The 13,043-nt window shown below is 37.8% G+C and overlaps 1 protein-coding gene across 1 annotated transcript in view; it reads left to right on the top strand.

Annotated features, from left to right (window-relative positions):
• LOC115631453 (protein sax-3) overlaps positions 1-4,136 on the top strand; it is a 62,005-nt gene extending 57,869 nt beyond the window's left edge. Inside the window, 2 exon segments of the mRNA XM_030528199.1 lie at positions 2,840-3,479; positions 3,558-4,136. Coding sequence (XP_030384059.1) covers positions 2,840-3,479; positions 3,558-4,136 — 1,219 coding nt within the window.
• Positions 4,137-13,043: the final 8,907 nt, after the last annotated feature.

Raw genomic sequence — 13,043 nt, 5'->3', positions numbered from 1 at the left:
ACTAGCGGCAACCGAAAGCGACGACAATAAAAATTCAGCAAACTGTGAAATTGCATTTTTCTGTCACAGTTTCCAAGTTCTTTTTTCCGTGACGTTTTTTTTCGCTCTGCACAAAAATCAAGTTAGAAATAGAAATGTTCGCGCGCTATTTATGTTGATTTTGGACAGTTTTTGTTGCTGTTTTTTGTGCCGTCGCGCCTTCCAGCATGCCAAAACAATTTCTCTGTCGCACAAATGTAATTATCAGAGTACCTGGGGACGTTTGTCTAACAGAGCGCAGTAGCCGCGCTGAGTGGAGGACAAAGATGTGGACACAAATACAGCTGTCCTGTCTGTCTGTCTGTCTGTCGTCGTCGTCGGTCCAACTTGCCGGCACTTTCCTTAAATTTGCCAAGCCTGGTGTTGGAGTGTCGCTTTAAATACTACTGTTGATATAATATGCCATTTACAATATGTTTTTTGCAATTTTTCTGCTTTTGTTGCTGTTCCGCATGCATTTGCATAATTTATTTATGACGCATTTTGGCTGCGGCCTGTCTGTAATTGGTTTATGTTTAGCGGCCAAATCAAAGCCGGACTAGCAAAGACCCCAAAATAATTCCATATTGCTCGCGGTAATTTATTTGTCTGGCCGCTGGCAAATGCATGAATAAGTACATGTATAAAATATGCTCACAATACAATACAAGTATGTACGAGTATTTGCAAATGTTTGCAACAATTGCAAAAACCGTAATTGTAATTGTTATTTATTTGCGGCTAATTTGTGGAGCCATACATACAAACTACAATATATAGTGGGAGTGAAACAGATGTGAGATCTAATGGCTACAAAATACACGTATATTGGTGATAAAATTATGAAAATCTAACTATACAAATAATATATAGTTCCTATTTCAAACCAAACCCATGTTTGTGCACAATTTCCTAATTGAATATACTCGTATGTATGTAGCTTTCAAGCAAATATTTAAGAGATTTAAAGTTAAATTTGAAATATCGCGATTAATTTACATAACGAAGCATATCCAACAATAAAAACTTGGCCAAGCTCCTAACCAAATGAAGCGAACAAATCAGAATCCTGCAACCTCCAGCTGTCGACCGAACGCAATTAAATGCCAATCAAGCGTCAAAAGTCGCCAGCAAAAAAATCATGAAAACGAACATGTATTTAAAATTTATATAAATTGCGCACATTTCCGAGTCCCCCCAGCAGCGACTACTGTAAATAATTTTCCAGCCAGTTGGTAGATAATTATGCTGCCACTTAATTAGTCATTAAAAACGCAAATTGAAAATGTGCAGTGCTAGAACAAAGTTGTTGTTTTTAATAATAATAATAATTGCAACAAAATAATAAGCGCAGAACAACTGCAAAAAAGGCACACAAGCCATGACAATAAATATGAATATAATCTGATAATAATGAGCATCATATGTGCGAGCGACTGTGTGTGTGGTATGGAAATGAGCAAAGAAATTAACGAAAGCGTTGCACATTAATGAGTTGCACGAAAAACTAAAAAAAGTTGCCCTCCCCCTCAATACAAGCTGCTGCTGCTCATTAAAGGCATCAAGTTAGCATTTGAAGTGCTCTTTGTTCACTCCATCAATATGCAATATATTTTTATGCTCTCGTCGGTTGCTTTTTGTATTTCTGTGTGGCTTTCGTAGCGCGCCCACGGTCTATGTATTTTGGGGCGCAGCTTAATCCGCTTTCAGTATTTAAATGCGAAAATAATGCTAAAATGGGCGGCGACTGCCATAAAACATGGCAACGGTCTGCACTGAAATAAACGATGCCATTTTCACCTTAAAACCCATTTTTAATCTTTAAGCTGGCAATTTATTTATGCGCGTGAGCTGTACGCCACTTTTTTCTCTTTCGTTTTTGGCCAGCTGTCTAGCCGGGTCAGAATAAATTTGCAGACAAATTCCGAATTCTTTAAGAGCACGACAAGCTGTAGGAGGTGCAGGATTAAGGCTGCAGGTATTCTCGAGGCACCACATTTTTCAGAACTGCTTCAAGATGCGAAATTTACATGCAAAAGAAAAAGCCAAAGACTGCAAATAAGGGAAAGACACACACACGCACACACACTTGATTTTAAATACAAGTTGCGTACAAGTAGATGCAATAATTGAAGCGAACAAATTGTTTTCATTCAATATGATAACAAAGTAATACATATTTCTAAATGGATTGCAAACTATTACCAATTCAACAGCAGAAGAATAATTCACTAATTCCATGTTAATTTTAAATGAAACGAATGTCCGTCTAATACATGTTCGCTATTAAAAATAGTTTTAAGTTCTTCCGCTTTCGTTGCAATATTTCACACTCAACTTTTGATAATCTGTTGGCCAGCTACTGCGAATATTTCAAGTTCTCACTGACTCGCTTACTCAATGCACACATTTCCACCACTTCCTTGAAAAATGTGTAAAAATTGTGGAATGCAAAATATATTCCATTTTTACACATGAGTTCCCTTGCTGGCCAACCAACAAGCCAGCCAGTCAGCTAGCCAGCCAGCCAAAAATGCAAATTTCCTGTGCGTTCTCATGAAACCTGTGCGCGACCGCACGCCATAAATTCCAACACCAAATCCGCCCATGGCCCAGCAGCAGCAGCAACAACAACAACAACAGCAACAACAACAGCAGCAACAGCCGTAACAAGAGCGACAAATTTATAAGCACAAAATGGACAGCCAAAATTTGTGTTTCAGCTTGCTGTAATATTGTAATAAACATGCCTTGCGCAACCAAACAGTCGGAGAGTGTTTTCTATAATAACAGAATATTGTTTTTATCTCTTCCATTGCAGCTACGTGGGCGAGTACTCCAATATACCGACCGACTATGCCGAGGTCTCGAGCTTTGGCAAGGCGCCCAGCGAATATGGACGCAATGGCAACGCATCGCCAGCACCATATGCCACATCGGCCATACTTAGCGCCGGCGCTGGCAACGGCAGCGGCAATGTTGGACAACAGCAGCCGCGTTATCTGCAGCGTCCAGGCCCCAATAGCTATGGCATGCAACAACTACAACTACAGCAGCACCAGCAGCAGCAGCATCAACAACGGCCTATGCATCCACTCTACCCGCAACAACAGCAACAACAACACCATCCGCAACAACAACAGCAGCAACAACAACACTCGAGTGCCAATATATACCAGCAAATGTCCACCACTGGCGAAATCTATCCGAGCAACATGAGTGGCGCACGTTCCGCCTATTCGGAGCAGTACTATTATCCAAAGGAGAAGATGCACATTACAGAGAACAAGCTGAGCAATTGTCACACCTACGAGGCGGCACCGAACAGCCTCGTCCACCCCCACCAACAGGCCCCGCAATTTGCCAGCGTGCGTCGTCAGTTGCCCCATGGCTGCAGCATCGGACGTGACAGTGCGCGCTTCAAGGCTGGCTCAGCCGGATCCGGTTCCGGCTCACCTTTGGTGGATCGTCAGCACAAGCTGAATGCCTTAAACAATAATTCTGGTCAGGCGGCTATGGATCAGCAGTTGACTAGCAAGAACTTGCTCGACTTGGATGGCTCCTCGTTCTGTTATGCTGGCCTCGCCGACTCCGGCTGCGGAGGCTCTCCCTCGCCCATGGCCATGCTGATGTCGAATGAGGACGAACAGGCGCTCTACCACACGGCCGACGGTGAATTGGATGACATGGAGCGCTTGTATCTGAAGGTGGACGAGAAACAGCAGCCCATGCAGCAGCAACAACAACAGCAACTGTTGCCGCTCGTGCCCCTCGTTCCACATCAGCAGCAACAGACGCATGGCTGGCGAGCCCAACCAACACGCAGCTCCCATGGCAGAAAGCCCTTGTCTCATGCCAACGAGAATGTGGAGCCTAACAAGTTGCAGGACGCTGGCGAGCTCATCTATGCACCCGGCAGTGTGGCCAGCGAGCGCAGCTTGCTGAGCAACTCGGGCAGCGGCAGCAGCCAGCAGCAGCAGCAGCCCTGCCACAACAATGTGTGACCCCTGGCTGGGTCGGGAGCAGGCGTACAGGAGCAGTTATATGCGCGGGAGGTGCGCGAACTGCTCGAGTGGTGTGAACGCTTCAACAATGGCGGCGTCGAGAATTTTGAGTGAGCGAATGGGTTGGTAATCGGGGTGTAGTGTGATCAAGACTGAGTGAATGCGAGAGAATTAGAGAGGGAGGGAGGGAGTTAGGGAATGTGAGAGACCGGGCATAAGAAATATTTAGTGAACAAATTCCATAATCTAGTTCCATCATTTCATAAAACGACAACACACATACATACTTGAAAACAATTCGCTGATATGCTTTATTTGACTTCAGAGCCAAATTATACATTATTTGATATACATATACAAGTACAAGTATATAGCGAAATCAGAACTCACACAAAAGTTTGACTACATAAATATTAAAAATCGCAGCTCTATAGTCAATATACTCGTATTTATCAAACGAAACCACACGAATCGATATTAATTAACCTTATGGCCGGTGAATCCTGGCTTGACGCATTGCAGCAGGATAAATATTTCTCAATACCAAGTGTACTTCAATTACTACTGGAAATGAATGCAGACATTCTTTTCTTAAAATTTATATACAGTTCAATAAACTAATAGTTGAAAATTGAATGTATAAATTGAAATTTCAAATATTTTTAGTTTCTTTTTTAATTGTAAAGGTCGTTTCTTTTCTGTTTACTTTGCTGACCTTTACAAGCTATACAAGTATATGTGTTTGTGTACTCTACCTAGACATCTGGGAACCTGAACCCTATTGCCACCCTGGCCCGCTGTTTGCTAGTGATAGACTTAGTGCATCGTTTGGGCTTTGTCGCTCCAGCGCCCATTGCACGCGCCTAGACTTAGTGTTAGCCATAGACATTGTACATGTTAAAGAAACAAACGTATGCTAAGTTCCTCCAAGTATGCAGGCATCTGAAGCCTGTGCTTAAACTAAATCTAAATCTAAATATAACTACGCAAAACTCGTATACTCGTTCGTATATACGAGTATAGTACATACTATATGGTTAGATAGAGCTGAGGAGTCATGCATAACGTGGCGGGCAGCAGCATTTCGTTGTTACTTACATTTAGATTAGCCCCCCCTAGTTAATATAAAAGCATAATCATACATTCGTAATTATGCCATAAGTGTATATAAAGCAATAGCCATTTAATATTTAATATACAATTGCAAATTGAAATTTTAATTATGCAAATGCGAGCATAAGTGAGTAGACATAGAAATACGAATTAAAGTGAATAAATGTGCATATAGTAATTTATAAACATCATACATACATACTTATATACCAATTAGGATTGCATATTATCATATTACAGTATAGTTGTTGTTCACACACACACACACACACACACACACATAATGAATTAACATTAAAAATATATACATACACTTACCCACTGGCATATGCAAAATTTCTTCAATTTACATCTAAAAACAACAGTTCTACTTGTATTCATATGTCTATTTGTTTCCTACTACTTTGGTTTGAACAAGAACTTAAAACAGCATTTAAATGTGACTATGGATTATAATATAAACATATACATATATACGCATAATTAATTTATATATATAATATACAAATAAGTGCATATAATAGTAGCATGTTGTTTACAGAGAAATTAAGTACATAATGTATTGGTATGTGTGTGTAATTATTGATATTGAATATTTACAATGTAGCAATTAAAAGCGAATAAAAAATGCCATAATTACAAAAAAAACAAAAATACATTTTGTTGTTATTTGTTATGGGATAGCGAGGATTAAAAAAAAGTGCGCAGCTCTTATTCCCAGCTTTGGTTACGCCTCAAAGGAACAACAATCCATCTCTATATCGGACCAGTTGATCGGAACATGTATGAAATTCTAGATCGATGTATAGTAAGTGGAACTCATGCCGTAACTTATAACGGATTTCAATTTCTGTCTCACTAGAGTGTTAATCCATTTTAAGGTCTTAAAAGAAGTAAATTAGTGGTGCATAGCCAAACCACGAAGCGCCAACATCAAGCCGGATGTTCTAACAATTCCAAGACTTAAGCCGCAATCAACTTGAAAAAGTTCGTTTTTTCTAAAACTTTTTTCGACTAGGAAGGTGTTCTTAAGAGTTTGAAAAAACATCTTTAACTAATTAACTCGTTAAGTTTGTAGGCCATCCGCCTGATTAGAGCTGCTATTGAAGGCGAATAAAGTGAAGTTAAGCAGAGCTAAGCTGAATGGCGCATTTACGCGTATTATAACCTGTACCCGTTGCAAACAGGGTATAGTATTAGGTTTTCTTTAAATATGTAACTGGCAGATACATATATACATATATTCCTAATCAACATGAAGACAAAAATCGAATTAAACATGTCGGTCTATCTGTCCGTCCCCCCTAGATGAACTCCTGGAATTTTCATTGGGTGAACTTTTCGCTTATGCTATGCGAACATGCATTTAATTATGCATATAACGTTCTCAATGCTTTCTCTCGATTTAATTGTAATTGATGTTAGAACAAAATAAATAATTGTATGTCGGATTTGGTCTGCGCAACTACAATAGTTAATTGAAGAATAGACTTATGAGTTTAGTTATAATAATTGACAATATGTATTTAAGTGAATCTTTCCTTTTCTGCTCTCTATACACGATTCCATGTGTGTTATCTACAGTTACAAAACTTGACTAACTAAAAATAAAAAAATTTAAAATATATATAATTAATTAACAATAAATTAACTTTTTTAATCAATAGAGGCATATTGGCAGTTTTGAAAATAAATTGAAATTGTTCAACAATTTAAAGCGTGAAATCTTGTAATGCTATGAAGCACAGCTGTCATATGTTAGGCAACATCCGGCGGCCATTTACATACAATTGCAAAATACTTCCGGTGCAAAAAATGATAGTTGAGCGCGCCGTTGTTGCTGCAAAAAACATTTAAAGTAGCAGCAGACAAACTGTTATATATTCCGTTTTATTCAAATTATATCCAAATTGGTTGCCAGTTTGCTTTGCGTTTTTGTATAGTATTTTCGTTTTTTTGAACAGGCCTACATTTTTTAAGCGGAAAGTATTTTCTTTTTATTGATAAGGCTCGAGGTTAGTACAAGTAGAGTAGGAAGAAGTGCTGTCGCGGGCAAAATTTTATCAAAAATGTTTCTTTTGGAATTGTGCGAACAAGACATTCAATAGTGAGGCTGCTCCTATCATTGTGAGCTTGGGGCGAACTGCCTTGTTTTCTAATAGAACACAACATTTTAAAACTTAAAAAATAGCAATGATTAACTTACAAAAAAGGCAACAGCAGGGACTGCTCTAAAGAAGGCAAACATGACTGCGCGTAATGCGCTATAAAGTTCATTTTGTATTGCTAACTGACCGAGCTCAGCAAAAAATGGCTAACCATTCAAATACACAGAGCAACCAACGAACAAATAGATGTACACACTCGTCGTACAAAGCGGAAGCAACAGCAGCAGCAGGCAAACAAACGAACAACAGGAAGCACTCAACTAATGGCAGCATAATGCGTTTATTGTAGAATAACAATCACACATTTGTGTTTATGTATGTATGTACATACACTGTTTGTGTATATGTAGTGAGGTATGAATTGTACCAGCGATAAACGATGCACTGTGGTTCAAAAATACTTTTCTTTCTTGGAAAAATTCAAAAAAAAAAAAAAAAGAGAAAAAGAAATTTAAGCTCTTACCCACAATCTTCTAAACACTAATTAGTTTTTATTTCGTATTTCAAGTTTACGATCACTTGCCTGTTCAAGTGACTGAAAATCGAAAAGTTTTTCATTTTCAATCGAAGAGCTATTGCTTTGATTTTTCAGATCTGTTGGAAGTTTTCTTGATCAGCCGTAGATTTTTTATTCACATTTATAATTATTAATACTATATTAAAAAGTTACTTGATACTCAAAGTTTTGATTTATAAACATTCTGAAATAATAGACATATTTCAAAAACTGACATTTGCAATGTGAAGTTTGATTTCTTCTAAGCTTAAAAATATACAGATACGAGCAATTATTCTGTTAATTTCTGTTAATAGATTGATTATTCAATTAATTTGGTGTTTAAAAGACCATCACTGCGATAACAACCAGTGGCAAGGAAGGCTAGACCTGTTTGTCCGTTATATACAGGGAGCAGTTCTATCAATAATATTAGTAAAAAATTTGAAGCTTTTCGGAAAAAAATAAATATCCGCAGATGCATTCCATTTCTTTGCAATTTAAGACAAATAAGGCGAAATTATTCCATTATTAACAGCAAACGAAAATATATTCAAAATGAAGCAAAGAAATTCACAAATTAGTAACAACTCATAAAATCATTAAACGCAATCTTACTTAATTCCACAAGACATACGAAAAGTCTGAAGTAGATAAGTGAAGTGACAAGTTTTGAATTTTTAGTATGCCTGCAAAAAATGTCTCAATTATTGAAAAAAATTCGTCTCCATTTTTATAAAATGTCTAAGAATTGATAGTGATAGAGAGTATGTCCCATATTAACAGCAGTTCATATTTGTTAGTTAAAACGAAAGTTGCTCCACTGTGCAATAGTCGAGCACAGATGTCAACGCAAAAGTCAATCAGCATCTGCGAGCGGCGGGGTTGCAGACAGAAAACAAAAAGTGCGAGACTGCAAGTAGACAGACAGTCAGACGATTTGGGGGCTTCGAATTCATAGATATGTGCCGTCATCGGATTTTTAAAGGAGCCTCGATAGTTCGAACCTTTACAATCTGAATTGTCTTTAACAAACGTACACTAAATGTGCCATTTCTCCATAATACAGAAGAACATAAACATAGTTTAACCCAGGCATTTACTTTTTAAGTAAAAGAAAATTAATTACGGTGCAAAATTTCAAAATAGCTAGACTTCTGTGCACAAAAAAAAAGAACCAACAAACGATTTACTTGTAAAAGCATTAGGAAATTTATACACATATAATTAGCAGACATAAATCAACTTTATTATTTGGATGAGCTCTGCAAATAAAATTAAATGTATTCGTGTGTATCTGATCAGCAACAGCGGCTTCTTTTTGTTGGAAACTAATGGTTCCATGTCAGAGGAGTTTTCACATAAAGAACTTATTTATTTATAAAAGTAATTGGAACTAAACATGATATTAAGAATCTTCTTTTCTTATTTTCTATACAAAACTCGTGTCACGAATTAAAAATTGTTTGCAGGCCACTGCTCACTCAAAAGCTCGTTTTAGCCTCAATTCCCTGAAAGCCTTAAATATTTCGCAAAGCGCCATTCAAGTTGGGGAAGTAGGACTGTAATTTTTCAATCTCAAATCCCAAACTCGAACCAAACTGGGGAAGCACGCACTTTTCAATGACTGGCAATGCGCGTCGCACCATTCAAAATCAATTCAATTGAAATTATTCTTTCGTGAATGTGGGGGAGGTGGTTGCACAAGGGCCGATGACAGACTTTTTGGGGGAGTCCGGGAGTCCGGCCCACCACTAGAAACGTCAAAAACAACAACAGGAACAACATCGGCACTGTCTGCTTTAACGGCAGACTCAGCGGCAATGACTCTTGCTTTGTTTGTACGCTTGAAAAATCACTTGAAATTTCAGATCTCATTTTCATTTTGGTGGAAATGAATGATTTCCGCAGTAACAGTAACAGTAGCAGTAACAGCAGCAACAGCAGCAACAAGGCAAGCCACGAGCCACATTATCAACACGCTAATGAGACAGACGCTAATGTGCAGACAGGCAATGACTAACTTGAGTCCTTCAATTGTGCTGCCTCATCCTTGGGCGTCAATGTTGCCAAATTATTGTAATTGCCTCGAACGTTTGTCAAGTTTTTTTGCATAATTGTAAACTTTGCCCCACACTTTGTGGCATATCATGCAAAAATGTCGGCTGCTGTTGCGTTTATCTACTCACTTATAGCTCATTAAACAAGCGCACAAGTTTCAAGTCATGCCACGCCCACCCCAAAACAATTAGCTCTGCCCCAAAAACTTTCCACCACAAACTTCAACGAATGCGTAAACGTGCGTTAAAATAATTAATTAGATTTGTAAGCTGCTCCTCTAGCTGGACCATCGCTCAAATAATATTTCAACTTAAAGTTCTGTGCAATTGCTAAATTTTTAGAAATGTTCTACGATTCCTCTCTGACAGCACAGTCATTAGTCAAATAGTTGCCAATCGGCGGCATCTCGTGCGACATCCTTCATTCTCCTCAAAGCCATTCCCATAAAATGGTCCGATATCCTAATGTGATTCTCCATATTAATTATATAGTCCAGTGCGGATGCGAATGCGGATGTGTTTGCGGGTCGTCTGAGAAAGATTGCTGTGTCGCTGAAGGGACAAAGAAAATTGAAGCCGAGCAAGCGAGTGAAATCAAAGCCAAGTAACAAAAGCCTTTGACTCTGCCATTGCCATTGCCTTTGCCTTTGACCCACGCCCATGTTTTGTTTGCTCGATCTTTGATGAAATGTTGTCCATGCAAGTTGACATGAATGGACATTTTAAATAAATTAGTTGTATTACTGACGCATTCGCCATATACAAGTATATAGTACGAATAATAAATTACAGCACGCTCAGATCGGGTCGTTGTGATAGAGCCAGTTGGTCAGCTCGTTTGATAAGCCGGCCAATATATTAATCAACTGAAAGGAGCGAAAGGACAGCCCATATGATGGTGCTCGTTCGCTTTATGACCTTTTATAAACAGCGATGGTTTCATTAATCACGACTTCTTAATTAATTGATGCTTAAATGGGAATATGTTTGCCTTAATAAGAAACTAAATTGTATATTAAAACAAAAAGATTGTTTCTCAAGTATTTTCAATTTTCAGGTATTGTTGCTTAAATCGGAATATTAGTTAGAAACTAAATTTTATTTAATTCAAGGCAACTTCTGCGAAGTATTAATTGTTGCTTAAGCATTTTCATCTTTTAAAGTATTATTGGTATTATTGTTTGCCTTGATATGAAACTAAATTCTGTTTTAAATGTGTGCATTAAGATTAAAAGATTTATTCATTATTCATTTCTACTAAAGGCATAAAGTGCGAAGTAGTGAATATTCCTTAAGTATTTTCAATTTTCAAGTATTGGTGCTTAAATGGGAGTATGTTTGCCTTCATTAGAAGCTAAATTTTATTTTAAATGTGTGCATCAAGATTAGAAGATTTATTCGAAGTATAAACGCAAAAAAAAAAACAAAATAAAGGCATTTTCTACAAAGTATTGATTGTGGTTTAAGTATTTTCAATTTTCATTTATTGAACTTGTAAGTACTATTAACAGACTTTTACTTAATCTCAGAACTTGGCAATTTTCGCTTTGATTGCACAAAACACACACACACATATACGTACACATTATTTTCACACTAAGGGCTGTACTCGTAAAAGACGGACTAAGGCTGCTCGTTCGTTTTAAATATGTGGCGCACATAAAAATTAAATATACATAAAAGCTGAACCTTTGTTCATAAACAAGAATTCACTTAGGCTTTAATTTAGAAGTATGCAAGCAATTCAAACGGGCAGGCTGCTTACAATTTATGCTTGGGGTTATAAATTAAGATAATAAACCACCAAATGGTTATAAGTTAATTAAGTTAAATGAAAAGCTTTTAAGCATCAACTCGAGGCGATGATGAGCTAAGCCTTGGCAGGGCAGTTTTCGGGGAGCCACACAGGTGAGAGAAAACGAAAAAGAAAAAGAATGAAAGAAATGCGACCACAGCCAGATAGATATATACTCGTATGTATATACGAGTTCAGACTGACTGACTGGCTGTGAACAAGAAGACAAATGTCTGGCAATTTAGCTAAATGGCAAACAAGGATAAGTAAAACATGCACACGAGCATAATAAAGACAATAATTATTATTGTCATGTGTGTATTTTAACTAAAGTTTCTCCTTCTTTGTCTGTGTGTGTGTGTGTGTGTGTGAAAAGAAACTTTTCCAGACGAACCCCGAGACAGAGGCTGAATGGCAGCAGCGACGGTAACGGTTCTGGCAACGTGTGTTAATTATGGCCATGTGCTAGACGCATCGCTCGGAATGGCATTAAGAAAATTGCCTTAAATGGCATACCAACGCACTCACACAAACAAATGCATAACTAACTCCAGTTGTAGTTACAGTTGTTGTTGTTGTTGCTGTTCCTGTCCATCAACCGTCTGCTGTGGTTGAGCTGCTTAAAGGCTTTTGCGCCCATTTAAATTGAACCGCTCCTGTGGCTTGCCTACAAACATATGACAGCTCCGCATCAAGTGGTTCGATGACTTTGGTGGGTGTGAGTAGCCAGTTATTGATAATACGATTTGTTTATTGGTCTGCTTCTGCGAGTGTCAAATCATGCAAATGAAGTGTGAAGATGACAAAATTTCCTATTAATTCACAAGCAAAATGTTTGAGTATTTATTTGTGATTCCCGACCACTTCCAGTTATCCTATTTTATTAAGAACATTGCCAGATTAATAAAAGCAGATGATCATTCTTCTTAGATATAAACGCGCCTCTCCATTAAGAGAATACTATAGGTATCTAGTTGTTCCAGAACTGCGTCCTCTTCCAGCACTTTGCTCTTCTATTACTTCTTCTAAAAAGATAATTCTTCAGCGATCGAACTGAGAGCTTATTATAACAATAATCTAATGTAATTCACACTTATGTCAAATTTCTGATTTCCAGACAATCGGCTTAAGATTAATGGTATGGATTTGTTAAATAAATCCCCTCTGTATTTGCTTGTCTTGCCATTGTTTTCGGTTTCCACAAAATACCTTAACGCGTTAAATAGTTTCAAATAGCCTTAAAGCCGACCATGCCTTAAATACATAAGCAGCAGCTCGCATAAATGATTTAAACCCCAAAAGCCATAATAATAATTATAATTAAATTGATGTACGAGCACGCTTAAGCATGATTGACTTGTCTTGACCCAAAACCTAACCAAGTCTAAT

This window comes from Scaptodrosophila lebanonensis, unplaced genomic scaffold (genome assembly GCF_003285725.1).
Source record: "Scaptodrosophila lebanonensis strain 11010-0011.00,11010-0021.00 unplaced genomic scaffold, SlebRS2 tig00001412-arrow-pilon, whole genome shotgun sequence".
Classification (NCBI taxonomy): Eukaryota; Metazoa; Arthropoda; class Insecta; order Diptera; family Drosophilidae; genus Scaptodrosophila; species Scaptodrosophila lebanonensis.
Note: the sequence above shows the minus strand (reverse complement) of the source record. Positions and strands in the feature narration are given on the sequence as shown.